The sequence below is a fragment of the Microcaecilia unicolor genome, chromosome 2, assembly GCF_901765095.1.
Source record: "Microcaecilia unicolor chromosome 2, aMicUni1.1, whole genome shotgun sequence".
Taxonomy (NCBI): Eukaryota; Metazoa; Chordata; class Amphibia; order Gymnophiona; family Siphonopidae; genus Microcaecilia; species Microcaecilia unicolor.
In genome coordinates this window covers 12,063,476-12,086,158 of record NC_044032.1, presented here as the reverse complement: position 1 = coordinate 12,086,158, position 22,683 = coordinate 12,063,476, and the positions used below count along the sequence as shown (strand labels likewise).

Genomic DNA, 22,683 nt, shown 5'->3' with positions numbered 1-22,683 from the left:
GGTGGAACTGGAGTCACCCCGGATACAGCTGTGAGGAAATGCAGAAGGGCTGCAAGTCCTCCACAGCTCCTGGTGGGAGCGCTGGGCACCTAGAGCGGAGGCCCTGAGTGGATCGGGGTGGACCTGGGTGTCACCCCGGAGAAGGCTGTAAGGATATGCAGATGAGCTGCAAGTCCTCCACAGCACCTGAAAGGCAGCCGGTGGTAGAGGTGGGTACCTCTCAGCTGAGGAAAGGCTTACCAGGGGTTAGGCCGAAGCCAGCATTCCTCCCCCTGAGGGTCGCCTGATCTGAGTTTGTACCTGAGGCAATGAAGGGTTAAGTGACTTGTCTAAGATAGCAAGGAGCTGCAATAGGAAATGAACTGGGCTCCCTTGGTTCTCAACCCGCTGCTCTAACCATTAGGCTACTCCTCCACTCCAATCCTGAGTACTTATTTTGAGATCTTTAAGTTTGCCCCCAATTACTTTATGATGAACACCACTGACCATTTTAGTAGCTGCCCTCTGGACAGACTGCATCCTGTTTATCTTGTTAAAAGTGCAGTCTCCAGAATTGCACACAGTACTCGCCAGAGACATCACCACCTCCTTTTTCCTGTAGGTCAATCCTCTTCCTACACATACAAGAATCCTTTTGCCTTTTACTATCACTTTTTCTGCCCATTTGGCACCTTAAAATCATCAGATTTTACCACTCTTCTTTTCTGCCAGATGTACTTCACCCTCTAGGCTGTTCTGCTGCTTTATTTATTTTAAAAACTTATAGTCCACCTAATCCAAAGTTCTTAGCAGATTTGTAGAATTATGAGCACAGTTATGCACTATGGAATGGGTTAAAAGGCCAGAGATTGATATGCCTGTGTGACTTTGGAGTCTATCAGAGATTGATGAGCATGCATGATCTCTGGTATTTATGATCTATTATGATACCCTTATGGGTAAGGCAGGCTTGGGAAAGAAACTAGTCTAAATAACAGAAGAATGTTATCTAGCAGCTTAAGGGAACCAGATGTTGGGAACCAGATAATAATCTGTGAGAAGGATACTTTGCAGAAAAAAGTCATGTAAATCATTGTCTGAAACAAATGATATAAGCTGCAGAATCAGCACAGTATTTCAGAGATGCAGACAGTGAACATCTCTTTAGGTAACTGTACTGATCTCTCATGAGAAACTATTAATTGTTTCTGTACTTGGTAAGCAAATAAAAAATTTACTCTCATATGCACGTAGCCTTGGTCTTTTATCTCAACAAATCGTGGGTAACTGATATATGAAGATTTGGACAGGTGGTAAAAAGACCTAAACATTTAACAATTATATGTGTTTAATTCAGATTCCAATTAGAACATAAATACTCTTCAAAACATAATACATATGAGTATTTTTTTTTAGCATTAAATCTTAGCTGCCAAATTCTTGACATTTGGTCTTTATTTCCCATCCTCAAGGGCCACCAACAAGTTAAGTTTTCAGGAAATCTCTAATGAATATGCATGAGAGAAATCTGCACACAATGGAGGTAGCTGGCCTGACCTGTTGGCGGCCTCGAGGATGGGGAGTGAAGACCAAGGTTCTAGATCCTTCCTCATGTTATCTACACCTTCCAGAGCGTTGACCCTATTCCAGATTTTGGTCAGTTTCAGAAATCAAATGTAATTTTACAACAGGTCACCTAAGTGAAGTCCCAAGAGGTAATACATTTCCAACCAATTGTAAAGACCCAAACGCCATTATGTCTCTTTATAAAATACAGAAATCACACTAGACTGAAGCCACAGGAGCACGTGTAAATGTTTGCACACAAAGTACAAGCATAACTCATGACACTACGTGTGCTCTCCCCTGAACATATCTACACATGGGTGACACTGCAGATTATACCTTCTTCTTACTGTGCTTAATTTTATGCCTTTAATCTCCTGAGATAGTTTTATAAAGACCTTGAATACCAGTAAAAAGTCTTTATGCACAAAACTCCCTTATAAAATGAACACTTATGTGCACAATTTTTATTAATATTTTTTTTAAACTGGAGGAAAAGCCTCATGTGTCGTAACGTAACTCCACACTTTGCAGTTTACACTGTCGTACACTAGTCCATTCATTTATAGAAAAGGCTGTACAACCTCTCTAAGACACACCCCACACTGACCAGTTCCCGAAAAAATTTCATCAAGAAACCTCCTGGATTAAAGAGGGCACATCACATCCACTGTCCCCAGGCAATGTCTCAGCTCCCTGGCCAAGGCTTCCTTACCAGTATGGGTTTGTTATTGTTGAAGGTGATGGTGTCCCAGGAAATCCCTTCCAACTCATATTCCTTCTGTTCCATCAGAAAGATGTGCTGTAAAGGAAGAGAGGAATCCAGATACAACATTACTGGTGCAAACTCAAGATAGAAACAGAGAAAATAAAAACCAGTAACAATATAAATTGGATAAAGCAAAAAAAAAAAAAAAATCAAGCCTAAAAATAATAAATACAGGAATTAGTAAAGGCTATATTCAAAAGAACAATAATGCAAGCTTTATTCAATTATACAAAATTACATTAAAAACAAAGAAGAATCCTTCAAGCACAGGATCCTAAAAAATTAAATAGACAGGTAAAATATCTACCTATTCGAAACTAAATAAATCAAGTTCAACTAAGCATATGGAATAACTCATCACAAATACCCCATTAAGTAGTCCAAGAATAAAAAGCTTCACCCGAATTAGACCAAAGTTTCAATGGAGGGGAAAAAAACAAACAGTTCCTTCACTCAGACGTAAATCCAGCAATTGAAGATATCAGACGAAAACCTTCAAGCGGTGCTCACTTTATATACGCTGACAATGATCAACGTGTATCACACCAGTTTCCTGGAAAATGTAATAACCACAAAGGACCATTTTCCATCTTGATGATGACACTCCAATCAGATGGGAGTGTGGGATATTTGCTCAAGCGCTGCCAATCTTTATTTCTTATCTCTCCCAGCGTACCTTTAGTGTATACTCTAGTGGATCCTCCTTTACTTCTATCCCACTGTCAGTTGGTGTACCTCAGGGATCTGTCCTGGGACCTCTTCTTTTCTCCATCTATACTTCTTCCCGTGGTACTCTGATCTCATCCCATGGTTTTCAGTATCATCTTTACGCTGATGACTCCCAGATCTACCTCTCCACACCAGAAATCTCAGCAGAAATTAAGGCCAAAGTATCAGCCTGCCTGTCTGACATTGCTGCCTGGATGTCTCAGCGCCAACTGAAACTAAACATGACCAAGACTGAGCTTCTCATCTTTCCCCCTAAACCAACCTCTCCTCCTCCCCCATTCTCTATTTCTGTGGATAACAATCTCATTCTTCCTGTCTCATCAGCTCGTAACCTTGGGGTCATCTTCGACTCCTCCCTCTCCTTCTCTGCACATATTCAGCAGACTGCTAAAACCTGTCATTTCTTTCTCTATAATATCACCAAAATTCGCCCTTTCGGAGCACACTACCAGAACCTTCATCCACACTCTTATCACCTCTCGCTTAGACTATTGCAACTTACTTCTCACAGGTCTCCCTCTTAGCCATCTCTCTCCTCTTCAATCTGTTCAAAATTCTGCTGCACGACTAATATTCCGTCAGTGTCACTATGCTCATATTAGCCCTCTCCTCAAGTCACTTCACTGGCTTCCTATCCGTTTCCGCATACAGTTCAAACTCCTCTTATTGACCTATAAGTGCATTCACTCTGCAGCTCCTCAGTATCTCTCCACTCTCATCTCTCCCTACATTCCTCCCCGGGAACTCCATTCACTGGGTAAAACTCTCTTATCTGCACTCTTCTCCTCCACTGCTAACTCCAGACTCCGTTCCTTTTATCTTGCTACACCATATGCCTGCCTGGAATAGACTTCCTGAGCCGGTACGTCAAGCTCCATCTGTGGCAGTCTTCAAATGTAGGCTAAAAGCCCACCTTTTTGATGCTGCTTTTAACTCCTAACCCTTACCTGTTCAGTACCCATGTTTTATCATTCCCACCTTAGTAATTCTTATTTGTCCTGTTTGTCTGTCCTAATTAGATTGTAAGCTCTGTCGAGCAGGAACTCTCTCTTTATTTCCAGTGTACAGAGATGCATATGTCTAGTAGCACTATAGAAATGATAAATAGTAATGGTAGTTCACAACCTTGAATAGTTTTGAGTCATCTGCAAATTTAATCACCTCACTTGTCGTTTCGATTTCCAGATCATTTATAAATGTTAATTATTACCAGTCCCAGTACAAGATCCACTAGACACCCGACCATTGAGAGAAGGAGACTTTAGCAATGGCTGTTTCAGTTGAATGTAGAGGGCAAAAACCAGATTGAGGTGGATTCAATAGCTTAAGATGAAAGAATTTCAAGTCAATGGCAGGAGACAACATGTTCAAGTAGCTTGGACAGGAAAGGGAGGAAGGGAGATGAGGTGACAGTTGGTTGGGCATTTAGGGTTTAATGAAGGATTTTTTTGAGGACTGGTTTAACTATAGCATGTCTGAAGGCATGAAGAACAGTTGTAGTGGTTAATGAAAGATTGAGGATATGACAGAAGGGATGACAGTAGGAGAGATAGTACTAAGTAGATGGGTGGGAAAAGGATCAGAGGTGCAGGAAGTCAGTTTGGAGGTGGAAAGAAAATGTGCCGTTTCCTCTTCAGTGACTGTTGCCAAATTCTAAACCATTCTTCCAGCTTTTGTGATGTAATCGGACGCCTTCCTGGTCTCCCTGTTGTCTTTTCATATCATATTATAAGAACATAAGAATATAAGAACAGCCAGTTAAATGAATCTGTGTGTGTGTGGGGGAGGGGTGAGAAGGTTATGATCAGCAGAACGGAGGAAATGTAAAGGAGTGTGTGGAATAAGAAGGTTAGAGAGATTAGAAGGGGTGGAGACAAGCTTAGACTTTTTTTTTTTTTTATTTGTACCCCGCAGTTTTTCCCACTCATGGCAGGCTCAATGCGGCAGGCAATGGAGGGTTAAGTGACTTGCCCAAAGTCACAAGGAGCTGCCTGGGCCGGGAATCAAACTCAGTTCCTCAGTTCCCCAGGACCAAAGTCCACCACCCTAACCACTAGGCCACTCCTCCACAAGAGTCAGGATTTTGAACTGAATACGATCTGATGAAGGACGCTAATGTTCAGAGAAAAGAAGAGGTGTAACATGATGAAATCTACATGCATTATAAAGAAGTTTAACAGCCATTGACTGAACTAACTGTAAATGCTTGAGAGAATGTAGGGGAAGACTGGCATAAAGAGAATTACAGTAATCTAAATGTGAATGACTGAACTGGAGAGTGGGAAATCCTAGACTGGAGTCAGATCTGGATTTGTGGATTTTTCCTGGTGTCTTCAAATGGAAGTGTGAAAGTGAGCCAGACCCAGTGACAGGAACCGCACCATGCCTGGTTCAACACCACACTTTGTTACGTCCCTCTTCTCATTATCCACATCTTTCAGGATGTATATTTTGTACGAGAGTTTGGTCCACAAGAAGGATGGACTTGACACTTACTCATCCCTAATTCTCTCATCTTCCCTGGATTAACCCCATAGACAGCTGTCAGGAGATCAGAAGCCTGGACTAAATATACCTGTTTTGCCTTCGGCATTTTGTACCAGTTATGTTACTGCCAATAAAAATGATTTAAACATAATTCACCCTTAATCACTCAACTTCCCCTAGATTAACATATACATAATAATATACTGTAGTAAAAGATGGCAGATAAAGACCTGGATGGTCCATCTAGTCTGCTCAACAGTCACATTCGTTATCAATTCAAGATTAAATCAACAATGAACGTGATATTATATACTTGATCATGGTCTTTCTTTGCTGTTTCTGGGATATAGACCGTAGAAGTCCACCCGGCTCTGTCCTTTTGTTCCAACTACTGGATTTGCCGTCAAAGGGGGAAGCCACTGCTTGCCCTGGGATTGATAGGATGGAATGTTGCTACTAATTGGGTTTCTGCCAGGTACTTGTGACCTGGATTGGCCACTGCTGGAAGCAGGATACTGGGCTAGATGGACAATTGGTCTGACCCAGTATGGCTACTACTATGTTTTTAAAGCCCACTCCATCCTATCTGAATCCGCCTTGTCATCTGCGGGACACAGACCATAAAAGTCTGCCCAGCACTGTCCTCACTTTCCAAATTAGTGGAGTTATCCGTCAAAGCTCTCTACAGCCCATCCTACACCTGGATTGCTATATGCAGGACTCAGAACGTACTTGCCCGCCCAGCACTGGCCTTAGTTGATAAAGCCACAGTTACCATATAAGTACATAAGTACATAAGTAGTGCCATACTGGGAAAGACCAAAGGTCCATCTAGCCCAGCATCCTGTCACCGACAGTGGCCAATCCAGGTCAAGGGCACCTGGCACGCTCCCCAAACGTAAAAACATTCCAGACAAGTTATACCTAAAAATGCGGAATTTTTCCAAGTCCATTTAATAGCGGTCTATGGACTTGTCCTTTAGGAATCTATCTAACCCCTTTTTAAACTCCGTCAAGCTAACCGCCCGTACCATGTTCTCCGGCAACGAATTCCAGAGTCTAATTACATGTTGGGTGAAGAAACATTTTCTCCGATTCGTTTTAAATTTACCACACTGTAGCTTCAACTCATGCCCTCTAGTCCTAGTATTTTTGGATAGCGTGAACAGTCGCTTCACATCCACCCGATCCATTCCACTCATTATTTTATACACTTCTATCATATCTCCCCTCAGCCGTCTCTTCTCCAAGCTGAAAAGCCCTAGCCTTCTCAGCCTCTCTTCATAGGAAAGTCGTCCCATCCCCACTATCATTTTCGTCGCCCTTCGCTGTACCTTTTCCAATTCTACTATATCTTTTTTGAGATATGGAGACCAGTACTGAACACAATACTCCAGGTGCGGTCGCACCATGGAGCGATACAACGGCATTATAACATCCGCACACCTGGACTCCATACCCTTCCTAATAACACCCAACATTCTATTCGCTTTCCTAGCCGCAGCAGCACACTGAGCAGAAGGTTTCAGCGTATCATCGACGACGACACCCAGATCCCTTTCTTGATCCGTAACTCCTAACGTGGAACCTTGCAAGACGTAGCTATAATTCGGGTTCCTCTTACCCACATGCATCACTTTGCACTTGTCAACATTGAACTTCATCTGCCACTTGCACGCCCATTCTCCCAGTCTCGCAAGGTCCTCCTGTAATCGTTCACATTCCTCCTGCGACTTGACGACCCTGAATAATTTTGTGTCATCGGCGAATTTAATTACCTCGCTAGTTACTCCCATCTCTAGGTCATTTATAAATACATTAAAAAGCAACGGACCCAGCACAGACCCCTGCGGGACCCCACTAACTACCCTCCTCCACTGAGAATACTGGCCACGCAATCCTACTCTCTGCTTCCTATCTTTCAACCAGTTCTTAATCCATAATAATACCCTACCTCCGATTCCATGACTCTGCAATTTCTTCAGGAGTCTTTCGTGCGGCACTTTGTCAAACGCCTTCTGAAAATCCAGATATACAATATCAACCGGCTCCCCATTGTCCACATGTTTGCTTACCCCCTCAAAAAAATGCATTAGATTGGTGAGGCAAGACTTCCCTTCACTAAATCCGTGCTGACTTTGTCTCATCAGTCCATGTTTTTGTATATGCTCTGCAATTTTATTCTTAATAATAGCCTCCACCATCTTGCCCGGCACCGACGTCAGACTCACCGGTCTATAATTTCCCGGATCTCCTCTGGAACCCTTCTTAAAAATCGGAGTAACATTGGCTACCCTCCAGTCTTCCGGTATTACACTCGATTTAGGGACAGATTGCATATTTCTAACAGTAGCTCCGCAAGTTCATTTTTTAGTTCTATTAATACTCTGGGATGAATACCATCAGGTCCCGGTGATTTACTACTCTTCAGCTTGCTGAACTGACCCATTACATCCTCCAAGGTTACAGAGAATTTGTTTAGTTTCTCCGACTCCCCCGCTTCAAATATTCTTTCCGGCACCGGTGTCCCCCCCAAATCCTCCTCGGTGAAGACCGAAGCAAAGAATTCATTTAATTTCTCCGCTACGGCTTTGTCCTCCTTGATCGCCCCTTTAACACCATTTTCGTCCAGCGGCCCAACCGACTCTTTGGCCGGTTTCCTGCTTTTAATGTATCTAAAAAATTTTTACTATGTATTTTTGCTTCCAACGCTAATTTCTTCTCAAAGTCCTTTTTTTGCCCTCCTTATCTCCGCTTTGCATTTGGCTTGGCATTCCTTATGATCTATCCTGTTACTTTCAGTTGGTTCTCTTCTCCACTTTCTGAAGGATTGTTTTTTGGCTCTAATGATTTCCTTTATCTTACTGTTTAGCCACGCCGGCTGACGTTTAGTCTTTTTTCCCTTTTTTCTAATACGTGGAATATATTTGTCCTGAACCTCCAGGATGGTGTTTTTAAACAGCATCCACGCCTGATGCAAGTTTTTTACTCTGCGAGCTGCTCCTTTCAGTCTTTTTTTCACCATTTTTCTCATTTTGTCGTAATCACCTTTTCTAAAGTTAAACGCTAGCGTACTTGATTTCCTAGTTTCACTTCCTTCAATGCCAATATCAAAACCGATCATATTATGATCACTGTTATCAAGCGGCCCTCGTATCGTTACCCCCTGCACTAGATCATGAGCACCACTAAGGACTAAGTCTAGTATTTTTCCTTCTCTTGTCGGCTCCTGAACTAGCTGTTCCATGAAGCTGTCCTTGATTTCATCAAGAAATCTTATGTCCCTTGCGTGTACAGATGTTACATTAACCCAGTCTATATGCGGGTAATTGAAATCCCCCATTATTATTGTGTTGCCCAGTTTGTTTGCGTCCCTGATTTCCTTTAACATTTCCGCATCCGTCTGTTCGTCCTGGCCAGGCGGACGGTAGTACACTCCTATCACTATCCTTTTCCCCTTTGCACATGGAATTTCAATCCACAGTGATTCCAAGGAGTGTTTTGTTTCCTGCAGAATTTTCAATCTATTTGATTCAAGGCTCTCGTTAATATACAATGCTACCCCTCCACCAATCCGATTCACCCTATCACTACGATATAATTTGTACCCCGGTATGACAGTGTCCCACTGGTTATCCTCCTTCCACCAGGTCTCAGAGATGCCTATTATATCTAATTTTTCATTTAGTGCAATATATTCTAACTCCCCCATCTTATTTCTTAGGCTCCTGGCATTCGCATATAGACATTTCAAACTATGTTTGTTGTTCCTAAGTACATCATGCTTAGTACTTGACAGTATTAATTGGCAATCTTTTGTCTGATTTTTATTGTTATTTAAACTACTACTACTACTACTTAACATTTCTAGAGCGCTACTAGGGTTACGCAGCGCTGTACAATTTAACAAAGAAGGACGTTTCCCTGCTCAGGTGAGCTTACAATCTAAAGGACAAAATGTCAAGTTGGTGTAGTCTAGATTTCTGAGTATAGGTGTGGTGGTTAGGTGCCAAAGGCGACATTGAAGAGGTGGGCTTTGAGCAGTGATTTGAAGATGGGCAGGGAGGGGGCTTGGCGTATGTGCTCAGGGAGTTTGTTCCACGCTTGGGGTGAGGCGAGGCAGAAAGGGCGGAGCCTGGAGTTGGCGGTGGTGGAGAAAGGTACTGAAAGGAGGGATTTGTCTAGAGAGCGGAGGTTACGGGTAGGAACGTAAGGGGAGATGAGGGTAGAGAGGTAAGGAGGGGCTGCGGATCGAGTGCATTTGTAGGTTAGTAGGAGAAGCTTGAACTGTATGCGGTACCTGATCGGAAGCCAGTGAAGTGACTTGAGGAGAGGGGTGATATGAGTATATCGGTCCAGGCGGAAGATAAGACGTGCAGCCGAGTTCTGAATAGACTGAAGGGGGGATAGATGGCTAAGTGGGAGGCCAGTGAGGAGTAGGTTGCAGTAGTCAAGGCGAGAGGTAATGAGAGAGTGGATGAGAGTACGGGTGGCGTGCTCAGAGAGGAAAGGGCGAATTTTGCTAATGTTATAGAGGAAGAAGCGACAGGTCTTGGCTATCTGCTGGATATGTGCAGAGAAGGAGAGGGAGGAGTCGAAGATGACACCGAGGTTGCGGGCAGATGAGACGGGGACGATGAGGGTGTTATCAACTAAAATAGAGAGTGGAGGGAGAGGAGAGGTGGGTTTGGGTGGGAAGACAAGAAGTTCGGTCTTGGCCATGTTCAGTTTCAGGTGGCGATTGGACATCCATGCAGCAATGTCGGATAAGCAGGCCGATACTTTGGCCTGGGTTTCCGCAGTGATGTCTGGAGTGGAGAGATAAAGCTGGGTGTCGTCAGCATAGAGATGGTAGTGGAAGCCATGAGATGAAATCAGGGAGCCCAGGGAAGAGGTGTAGATTGAGAAAAGGAGGGGTCCAAGGACAGATCCCTGGGGGACTCCGACAGAGAGTGGGATAGGGGAGGATAGTTACCATCTAAGCACCACTTGACATGCAAACACACGTGTAACCCTTTTATACCTTCCATTTTCTAGAGATTGTCTGTGTTCATCCCATGCCTTCTGCCACAGTATTTTTTCTCCACCTGGAGAGCAATCCAGGCATCCACCACCCTCTCCATGAAAAAGAATTTTCTGACACTACTCCCAGGTCTACCACCCCACAACCTCAATTCATGTCCTCTAGTTTTACCCCTTTCGCTTTTCTGGAAAATATCTGTTTCTATATTAATATCTTTCAAGTATTTAAGCGGTTTGTATCATATCTCCCCCATCCTCTCCTCTAGGGCATACATATTCAGGTCTTCCAGTCTCTTCTCATGTATATCTTTTGGTGCAAGCCTCATATTATTTTTGTCACCTTCCTCTGGACCATTTCAAGTCTTCTTACAGCAAGATATGGAACCCAAAAGCAAACACAATACTTGAGGTGGAGCCTCACCAACAACTTGTACAGGGGCATCAACACCTTCTTTCTTCTGCTGGTTAACCCCATAGAGAGGATCAGAAGACAGCTGAATTCAACGGACCTCTGGTGTTCTTCGAGCCTAACAATATGAAGGACTAGATTTTGTTTATGGCGCCAAAACAATATTTCCACCTAAGTGTATTCTATAAACTGCGCCTACATCTAGAAGCGCTTTACAGAATATGCCTAGCGGATTTATAGAATACACCTAGGTGGCTATGCCAGCGCCTAACTCTAGTCACGTCCATTTACACCAAGTAAAAGTCAGTGTAAATAGCGGCACCTAAGTTAGGCATGCAGCAGGTGTATTCTATAACCATGCACGTAAATCATCGGAACGCCCACTCCACACCCCCTTTTTGGCTACATGCATTAAGAATTTACGTGCGCCACTTTAAAGTATATGCCTAGCAAGCACTGTGAATAACTTCTAATTAATGCCAATTAGTGCTGATAATTACTGGTTAACATCCAATTATCAGCGCTGATTAGCTAGTTAACCAATTAGGTTATGCACATTGTTATTAAATATGCCTTGATTGTGAGTGATATACAGAACTCAGGGATAAGTGTATATTTAGGATAAGGAAACAGGATGATGAAGTCCCCAGACAAAAACAAATTATGCCATTACAGAGTCTCTGTCATGCTGGTCAATGATACTCACATGATTGAAGAAATACTGCAGCTGTTCATTGGCAAGGTTTATGCAGAATTGTTCAAAATGATTCACAGCAAAATTCTCAAAGCCGAAAATATCCAAAATGCCTGGAGGGAAGACAAGTGAAGTAAGAATTTCATCCCAGACCTTGTTCTCGTGTCCTTCCAGGCTTTGGGGTTTGTGAATAAGCCTCTCTCACTCCCTGAAAAACCTTGTCTAATGCAATCAACTTAATGCTTAAGAGCAGCAAGCTGCAAACCAGGAATGCCAGGATTCAAAACCCACAACTGCTCCTCGTGATCTTGTCTCTTAACCCTCCATTGCCTTAGATACAAAGAGATTATAAGCTCTCTGGGAACAGGGAGATTTCTATTGTACCTAAATCTAATTCTTCTTGAGCTGAAAATAAATCTAAATCCCTCATGTGCTATGTAATGCTCTCCGGTGCCAGAGGCATCCCTATGAGAAGGCTGCTTACCCTACTGAGAACTATCAAATCTAAGAGGCCAGCCCTGGAATGAGCACATTTGAAATTTCCTGGAATCTTTGAATCAAGGATGAAATTTGGAGTACCAAAATAGCACATGGGGTATCCATACAGTTAATAAATGTTTGCATTTGAACAATTACAAAAATATCTGGTGCACTTATTTACAATAAAAGTACTTTTAGAGGAATGGGCATTATATAAAACACACACTTAAATACAATGGCCTTTATCTTACACAGCTCATAGAGATCAGAACTAAATTAAAACACCCATGTTGGGCGTTCTCACTTCTCCTGTATTTTACAAACAGCTCTGCCAAACACAAAGCCTTTTGTCCATATAAGAATATGCAGAAATGCGCACGTATTTCCTGGCAAGTACAGCAGGAGCAAATCTGCAGAAAAAAGAGCAGCCTCAGCTCAGCATTCTCCTCACATAACTGCCGGCACTCGCATACAAAGGCAGTGATCTTGTAACTTCCACATTTCACTAACCTATACACAGAAGTGCCACCAATTCAATAGGCCACAAATTTTGTTGACATTTTGGAGGCCGAAATAATCAACGTGGATTACTCCTTGGTGAAGTACTTTTGAAAAATAATCTGTGTGGGCCCCTGATGTGGTGGTAAAGGCAAGAGGGAAAGTTTTTCATGTAAGTTGGGGAATAGAGGTGAGATTTTTGGCCCCCTTCATATCTGTGTCCCAGCGTGATCTACATGTAAGTAGTGAATTTCTGAAATTACCATTTACACATGAATGTGATCTAGACGTGCAAATGCCCCTATTCACATGATGAGATGTTTTTAAAAATAAAGAAGTTGGTTATAAGTCAAGACAACCTTGACATAGACTCAACTGTTACTATAATACTGACAAATCACATCATATAGTTTGTATCTTGATGAATTTTATACAAAAAAAATCATTTCTAGGATGGCAGCAAGAGGGGATAATGGGGAGAAAGAGGGGTGATGGGTAGAAGGGAGGGTGGAGGTGAAAGGGGTGATGGGGATAGAAAGCAGGGTTGATAGAAGTGAGGGAGATGCATAGAGGAAAGGTGGGAAGAGGAGTAAGGGGGATGGGTAGAAGGGAGGGATAGGTAGGTGGGAGGAGGGTGATGGGAATAGAAAGTAAAATTTAATTTTCAAAACAGCGACTGTGACAAGATGAGGAAAATGGTTATAAGGAAGGTAAAAGGATGCGCCACAAAGGTTAGGACTTTAAATCAGGCATGAACGTTATTTAAAAATACCATCTTGGACGCTCAGACAAGATATATTCCACGTATTAATAAAGGTGAAAAGACGAGCAAATGACAGCCAGCATGGATAAAAGGTGACGTGAAAGAGGTTATTAGAGCCAAAAGAAGATCTTTGAAAAACGGAGAAAGGATCCAAATGAAGAAAATAAGAAGCAACATAAACACTGGCAAGTCAGATGCAAAGCGTTAATAAAGAAGGCTAAAAGAATCTGAAGAGAAACTTGACACTGAAGGAAAAAGTCATAGTAACAAATTTTTCAGAAAGCCTGTGAGGGAATCTGTGGGACTGTGAGATCATGAAGGAGCAAAAGGGGTGCTCAAGGAGGACAAGGTCATAGCAGAGAAACTGAATGAATTTCTTGCTTCCGTCTTTACAGAAGATGATGTAAGAGATCTGCCTATACTAGCCATGGTTTTCAAGAGTGATGATGTAGAGGAACTGAAAGAAATCTCAGTGAGCCTGGAAGATGTACTGAGTCAAAGTGACAAAGTGTAATCAATCACCTGGACTGGATGGCACACACCCTAAGGTACTGAAAGAACTCAAATACGAAATTGCTTATTCTGCTATTAGTGATCTGTATCCTGTTGTTGAAATTGTCTGTAGTACCTGAAGATAAGGGTGGCTAATGTAATGCCAATTTTTAAAAAGGGTTCCAGGGATGATCTGGGAAATTGCAGACTGCTAAGTCTGACTTCTGTGGAAACTATTATAAAGAATAAAATTACTGAACACATAAACATGGTTTAATGGGACAAAGTCAACATGGGTTCAGCCAAGGGAGGTCTTGACTCACCAATTTGCTTCATTTCTTTGAAGACGTGAATAAATATGTGGAAAAAGGTGAGCCAGTTGATGTAGCGTATCTAGATTTTCAGAAAGCTTTTGACAAAATTCCTCATGAGAGACTCCTGAGAAAATTCAAAGATTCATGGGATAGGAAGCAACATTCTGTTGCGGATTAGGAACTGGTTAATGGATAGAAAACAGAGGGTAGGGTTAAATGGCCATTTTTCTCAGTGGCTCAGTGGAGGAGGGTGAATAGAGTGCCGCAGGGATTTGTATTGGGGCCGTTGCTATTTAACATGTTTATAAATGATTTGGAAATCATAATGACAATGGAGGCTGGTAAATCTGAAGACAACACAAAATTCAATGTTGTTAACACATGTGGACTGTGAAATATTGCAGGAAGAGCTCAGGAAATTGGAAGACCGGGCATCGAAATGGCAGTTGAAATTTAATGTCTACAAATAACATAGTAACATAGTAGATGACGGCAGAAAAAGACCTGCATGGTCCATCCAGTCTGCCCAACAAGATAAACTCACATGTGCTACTTTTTGTGTATACCTTACCTTGATTTGTACCTGTCCTTTTCAGGGCACAGACCGTATGTTATGATTGTGGTCATAACCCCTCTCAAAATTACCTTTTTCCTGGTGGTCAGCTTGCTGGCTTCTGTTTCTTTTGTTTGTCCTTTCTGAGGAGCTGGCTCTCTCTCTCTGTGCTGGCAGCTTCCAGCAGCATGGGGCTAATTGTTTCACTTTACTACAGCTGTGTGGGTGGACTGAGTTAGCTCTACCTCTCTTAGGGTGTACTGGCTTCAAGTGCTTCACGGTGCTGCATTGGTGTGGGTTGGGCCTATATGGGTTTCAGTGTGCTCTCTGGGTCAGTGTGCTTTTGCCTAGGTCTAGGGAGCTTGACATCATCAGGGAGGGCCTTGTTAAGGAAGTGGTGTTGTTTCCTTCAGAGCCTTTGCAACGGTTGTGTTTGCTTTAGGTAGGGTGGTGCAGTGTGCACTTCTGACTTTGTGTCTAGTTTCCCTGCTTGCTTTTGCTAAGGGCCAGGTTAGTGTTAGTGCAGTGTGCACTGGTGACTGTGTGTTTAGCTTTCCTGCTTTTCCCTCTTGGTTTTGGAAGCATTGCTGTGTGTAGGGCTTTGGAAGCTCTGTTGCTGATAGAAGTACTTCAGGGTTTGGTGTTGTAAGGAACACTGCAGAGTTTGCTGTTAGAAGTACTTCTGGTGTTTGTGCTATTGGGAGCATTGCAGTCTTTGCTGTTGGTGTTTGGTGCTTTAGAAGCACTTTTGGCTTATGTGTTAGCTTCCCTGCTTTTTCCTTGTGGCTCCCCTGTCTTCCCTTTTAGTGCTAGGAGCTCTTCTGGTTGCTTGCCAGAGTAGTGCTTAGGAAGCACCTTGTTAGTTTTGTATCTAGCTTGCTAGAGCAATGCTTAGTTAGCTTGTTAGTTTTGTGTTTAGCTTGTTAGTGTAGAGCTCTGCTTGTAGCTTGGTGCTTAGTAGCACCTGTGTTAGCTTTGTGTTTAATTCCCTGCTCTGTTAGTTTAGGGCTTAGGAAGTCCCTTTGTTGAGCAGGGCTTAGGAGCTCCTGTTTAGTATAGAGCTTAGGAAGTCCTTTTGTCAGTTTACTATTAGGAACACTCCTGCTGGTTTAGGGCTTGGGAGCACGTAGATCAGTTTAGGTTTAGGAGCACTTCTTTTTCCAGTCCTGGTCCCTGTGTCATCCGGTATCCAGTAAGTCCTGCCGGCTACTCGAATTCTTTCACAACAAGGTTCAAAAGATAAACCTTGCTTTCTCTACCTCACCAGCTCTCCCTCCACTAGTCCGTTCCCCTCTCTCTCCTTCCCCTCATTCCCTTTCCTCCTTTCCTGAAGTTACTATTGAGGAAACTACACTTCTCCTTTCTTCCTCAAAATGTACCACCTGTTCCTCTGATCCCATTCCCACCCACCTTCTTAATGCCATCTCTCCTACTCTTATTCCTTTTATCTATCACATTCTCAACCTCTCACTTTCCACTGCGACTGTCCCTGCTGCCTTTAAACATGCTGTGGTCACACCTCTCCTTAAGAAGCCTTCACTTGACCCTACTTGTCCCTCTAATTACCGACCCATCTCCCTCCTTCCTTTTCTCTCCAAATTACTTGAGCGTGCTGTTCACCGCCGCTGCCTTGATTTCCTCTCCTCACATGCTATTCTTGACCCACTACAATCTAGTTTTCACCCTCTCCACTCAACCGAAACTGCGCTTACTAAAGTCTCCAATGACCTATTACTGGCTAAATCCAGAGGTCAATATTCCATCCTCATTCTTCTTGATCTTTCCGCTGCTTTTGACACTGTCGATCACAGCATACTTCTCGATACCCTGTCCTCACTTGGATTCCAGGGCTCTGTCCTTTCCTGGTTCTCTTCCTACCTCTCCCTCCGCACCTTTAGTGTTCACTCTTCTACTTCTATCCCTCTGCCTGTCGGCGTACCTCAGGGTTCTGTTCTTGGTCCCCTCCTCTTTTCTATCTACACTTCTTCCCTTGGTTCATTAATCTCATCCCATGGCTTTTCCTACCATCTCTATGCTGATGACTCCCAAATCTACCTTTCTACCCCTGATATCTCACCTTGCATCCAAACCAAAGTTTCAGCGTGCTTGTCTGACATTGCTGCCTGGATGTCTCAACGCCACCTGAAATTAAATATGACCAAAACCGAGCTTCTCATTTTCCCCCCCAAACCCACCTCCCCGCTCCCCCCGTTTTCTATTTCTGTTGATGGCTCTCTCATTCTCCCTGTCTCCTCAGCTCGAAACCTTGGGGTCATGTTTGACTCTTCTCTCTCCTTCTCTGCTCATATCAGCAGACCGCCAAGACCTGTCGTTTCTTTCTTTACAACATCCGTAAAATCCGCCCCTTTCTTTCCGAGCACTCTACCAAAACCCTCATCCACACCCTTGTCACCTCTCGTTTAGACTACTGCAATCTGCTTCTTGCTGGCCTCCCACTTAGTCACCTCTCCCCTCTCCAGTCGGTTCAAAACTCTGCTGCCCGTCTCATCTTCCGCCAGGGTCGCTTTACTCATACTACCCCTCTCCTCAGGACCCTTCACTGGCTCCCTATCCGTTTTCGCATCCTGTTCAAACTTCTTCTACTAACCTATAAATGTATTCACTCTGCTGCTCCCCAGTATCTCTCCACACTCGTCCTTCCCTACACCCCTTCCCGTGCACTCCGCTCCATGGATAAATCCTTCTTATCTGTTCCCTTCTCCACTACTGCCAACTCCAGACTTCGCGCCTTCTGTCTCGCTGCACCCTACGCCTGGAATAAACTTCCTGAGCCCCTACGTCTTGCCCCATCCTTGGCCACCTTTAAATCTAGACTGAAAGCCCACCTCTTTAACATTGCTTTTGACTCATAACCACTTGTAACCACTCGCCTCCACCTACCCTCCTCTCTTCCTTCCCGTTCACATTAATTGATTTGATTTGCTTACTTTATTTATTTTTTGTCTATTAGATTGTAAGCTCTTTGAGCAGGGACTGTCTTTCTTCTATGTTTGTGCAGCGCTGCGTATGCCTTGTAGCGCTATAGAAATGCTAAATAGTAGTAGTAGTAGTAGTAGTAGTAGGAGCTCAACTCCTGGGGGGCTTAGTAGCTAAGTGCAGGTGAAGCTGTGTGGACCAGTCCGGTGTGCTCCAGTCCGGTGTTCCAGTCCTGTGTCCTCCAGTCCAGGGGATTCCAGTCCATGTGTTCCGGTTCGCTGGAAGGTGCCTGCATTCCCTGCCGGTGTGCTGGCCCAGTGTTGGTTGGTGGGTTTTGCCTGCTGCTGTCGCTCCTCGGCAGCAGCCCAAGGGCTCACGTTTGCTCCAGAGCCCGGCCCCGCGGGCTCTGAACCTGAGAACCTGACACCATATAAGTCTGTCCAGCACTATCCCCACCTCCTAACCACCAGTCCCGCCTCCCACCACCAGCTGTGGCACAGACTGTATAAGTCTGCCCAGCACCATCCCCACCTCCAACCACCAGTCCCGCCTCCCACCACCGGCTCTGGCACAGACCGTATAAGTCTGCCCAGCACCATCTCTGTCTCCCGCCACCGGCATTTCAAAGAATAATCCTCATCATAGTTACCAGATACTAGGGTCCACCTTAGGAGTCAGCACCCAAGAAAAAGATCTAGGTGTCATTGTAGACAATACACTGAAATCTGCTGCCCAGTGTGCGGCGGTGGCCAAAAAAAGCAAACAGAATGCTAGAAATTATTTGGAAAGGGATGGTAAGTAAGACTGAAAATACTATAATGCCTCTGTATTGCTCCATGGTACGACCTTACTTTCAGTATTGCACATTCAGTTCTTGTCACAGTATCTCAAAAAAGATACTTCAGAATTAGAAAAGATTCAAAGATGAGCAACCAAAATGAGAAAGGGATCAAACTCCTCCCATATGAGGAAAGGCTAAAGAGGTTAGGGCTCTCCAGCTTGGAAAAGAGACGGCCGATGGGGGATATGATTGAGTTCTATAAAATCCTGAGTGATGTAGAATGGGTAAAAGTGAATCAATTTTTCACTATTTCAAAAAGTACAAAGACTAGGGGACACTAAATGAAGTTACATTAAAATACTTTTAAAACAAATAGGAGGAAATATTTTTTCACTCAAAGAATAGTTAAGCCCTGGAACTCGTTGCTGGAGGATATGGTAACAGCTATTAGCGTATCTGGTTTAAAAAAAGGTTTGGAAATGTTCCTGGAGAAAAAGTTTGCTATTGAGATAAACATGGGGAAGCCACTGCTTGCCCTGGGATGGGTAGCATGAAATGTTGCTACTCTTTAGGTTTCTGCCAGGCACTTGTGACCTGGATTAGCCACTGTTTGAAGCAGGATACTGGGCTAGATGGACCACTGGTCTGACCCAGCATGGCTTTTCTTATGTTATATTCGATTGTCTCACATAACTCTGCACAATGTAACCCATAACCAAGTTGTAACATATTGTATTTCCATTATTCATATCTTATTGTAAGTCACACTGAGCCCGCAAAAAGGTGGGAAAATGTAGGATACAAATGCAATAAATAAATAAATAAATAAAAAATATTCTAGAAGTGAGGGGGATGGGTAGAAAGGAGGGTGGGAAAATAGTGACGAGAGTAGACAGCAGTGTGAACAGAAGGGTGGGAGGGAGAGGAAATAGAAGTGAGGGGAGGAGCAGCAGAATGCATGGACGGACAGATGATCTATTTCTAAGTGATGAAGCCACTCACCAATCTCTTTCAGTTCCACATCTGGCAGCACAGTGTGAGCGAGTAGCTCATTAATCTTCCTAACGATCCAGCCAAACACACGCCCATATACCATTCTAGCAATAGAGTCTCGTGCATCTGGAACAGAGGAGAAACACAGCAATCAAAGGGAAAGGAAAGTTCTAGAAAAATACAGATCCCTCCCTATACTAGGACAGAAGGCAGATAAATAGGGAGTGAACATGAACACTCTGAGACAGAAGCCTTTGTGACCTCGGAGCGGGACTTTGAGCCTCAGGTCAAGTCCCTGGCTCTGTCAGTGTCTCAGGGTAGATCAGTTCTTCTGCCTTTCATATCACACCCAGGTGCTTCCTCTGCTTCTCTTCTCATTGAAAGATTTTAGACAATTAAAACTCTAGAAACAAAGCAGACCCCCACCATGAGAGCTGACCACACACTGTGACCTCTGCTGCAGTAATGTGTCTGCAGAAATATGTCTTGGGATTACTAGACAGATTAGCAAGGAAGTGATTGCAATAATTCTCCAGAGGAAAATATTACAGTCCATCCTTCTCCTAACAGTTCTCTATGGGGTTAATCCAGAGGAAGGTGAGGGATTAGGGATGAGTTACAGAGTTATATTCCATCCAGCCTTTTCCAAAATGATAAAGGAGATGGAACTCCTCTCATGAGGAAAGGCAAAAGAGGTTAGGCTAAAGAGACGCGATTCCTCCTTACAAACAATTCTTCAACTGGATCAAATGGAAAATTAAAGTCACCCAAACACACATTCTCACAATCAAACACCTGACTAAGCAACAATTTCAGCAGGGAGAATCTGCTACAGTACAAGGAGAAAAAATCCACAGACAGAATCCCCCTTGTAGTGACATACAATCCAGAGCTGGAAAAACTGAGGAAAATCATAAGAGATCTACAACCTATACTCCAGGAGGATGAATTACTGAAAGAGATATTCCCATCCCCACCAGTACTGGCCTTCCGACAGCCACCCAACTGAAAACACAAGGACACCAAGGCCGACCGTTGATAACCAAGATCGACTGAGAGGGCCAACCTGCCGGGAACAGGAGCTGCCTGCCGAGGCTGAACAGAGTAATAAAATACCTGCTCATCTTAACTGCATGCATGCACTGCTTTAGCATGATTTAAAAATCCTCGCTATACTCTGCTCACTCTAAACTGAATGCAACTGTGTCCTATGCCAATATAGCACCTTTAACTGTTGCCATGCTTTAATTTAAATTGCTGCTAAGACTAATGCAAATGTAAATATTACCTCATTCGCATAACAGCGAACTGTTACCAAGCAAGCATGCACGCACTGCTTTAGCTTTTACATAAATTTAAAAATCCTCGCTTTACCCTGCTTTGCTCTGCTTACTCTAAACTGAAAGCTACAGCGTCCTATGCCAATACAGCACCTTTAACTGTTGCCACGCTTCAATTAAAATTGCTGCTAAGACTAACGCAAATGCAAATACTACCTCATTTGCCTGATAGTGAACTGTTGGCAAGCATTCAGAGTAGGCTTGCCCAGCAATAAACTGTTGCCAAGCTCTAAATTAAATTGTTGCCATACTTAAATACAAATTTAAGCAACACTGTGCCTGCCTAGCACTGAACTGCTGCCAGCTTTGAACTAAATTGTTGCTAAGCTTAACTGAAAATGTTAGCACTACTTCGCTTGAATTGTAGCCAAGCTCAAATGCAATTGTAAACTTTGTATCGCTCAAATGTACACCAATTACCTATTTGTCACAGCACCCAACACATAGAAATGAACACCAGCAATACACTCATAACCATCCAGTGTCTCATTATATTCTTACACGCAAACACAACACAAAACCTAGACAACAACAACTCCACTACTCACAATCCGCATAACACTCACACACACACCATGCACGCCCAAAACAACAACCACAACAACCCACTTACATATCACCAATCCTATGCACAACCTTTAAACAACCTACCAAATCAAAGACACAACAACCAACCAACTGGTACAAACCCCGAATATGTACACCACCGACAAAATAAGGAAAACAATGACAACAACAAATTCAACCATTGAAGAAACAGACAGTTAATAAAAATAAACACATCTAACCCCACCTTGGAACCACATCACCCAATCCAACTAGGATACGTCAATGCAAGATCAGCAGTAAGCAACTCAGTAGACATACTAGATTGGATCACCACAGACAAACTAGACCTCTTATTTATCACAGAAACCTGGTTCCATAGTCCTACAGACCCCGCCATCCTACAAACGTGCCCACAAGAATACAAAATAACGCACTGGACAAGAAATGGAGAAAAAAGAGGAGGCGGAATAGCTTTAATATACAAACCTGAATTCACCATCACAATCACAGGCGAATCTACCTCACCACAACTTGAAATTGCATCGACAAGAATCAACCATCCAAGTCTAATAGGACACCTTAACACAATCCTATTCTACAGGCCACCAGGAAAATGGCAAGACGCCCAAACACAACTCATGGATTTCATCTCGAATACCTGCGTATCAACCTCAAACATCCTCATACTAGGTGACATCAACTTACACCTAGAAGATGACACCCCACCAAGTACACGAGAATTCAAAGAATTCCTACAACTCTGGGATCTGCAAACACCCAACTTACAACCAACACACAAAAAAGGACACACACTAGATATCATAACAAATAGACTCGAACCGAACTCAACTATCACACTCACCAACACAAGATGGACACCCACATTATGGTCAGACCACCATAAAGCAAATGTCACCCTTTACTGGCAAAAAACACAACCAAACACAATCAACAAACATGAGCGAACAACCTACACAACGAGACGAAAAATAGACCCCACAACATTCTGGCAACAGATCTACCAGAGCGAATGGACTACAAACGCTGGCACCATCCAATTCCTCCAAGAATGGGACGATATAAGCACAACAACATTAGACAAAATCGCCCCAGCCCAAACCAGAACATCACACAGGAAAAATGCAAATCCATGGTTCAACGAAGAGCTGAAAAAACTGAAAACACAAGTCAGGAGACTTGAACGAGCCTGGAACAAAAAGAGAGATGAACAAACACTAAACGACTGGAAACAACTTCGGAGAAAATACAAATACACCATCAAACAGACAAAAAGACTACACTATAAAACATTAATAGGACCAAACTAC

General features: G+C 43.3%; 1 protein-coding gene across 1 annotated transcript in view; it reads right to left on the bottom strand.

Annotated features, from left to right (window-relative positions):
- The window catches only part of LOC115462771 (myosin-IIIa-like), a 207,468-nt gene that overhangs the window by 90,799 nt on the left and 93,986 nt on the right, over positions 1-22,683 (bottom strand). Inside the window, exons 10-12 of the mRNA XM_030192758.1 lie at positions 19,476-19,592; positions 11,668-11,768; positions 2,261-2,347 (exon numbers count right to left, since the gene is read on the bottom strand). Of these exons, the coding sequence (XP_030048618.1) occupies positions 2,261-2,347; positions 11,668-11,768; positions 19,476-19,592 (305 nt within the window). The remainder of the gene's footprint in view (positions 1-2,260; positions 2,348-11,667; positions 11,769-19,475; positions 19,593-22,683) is intronic.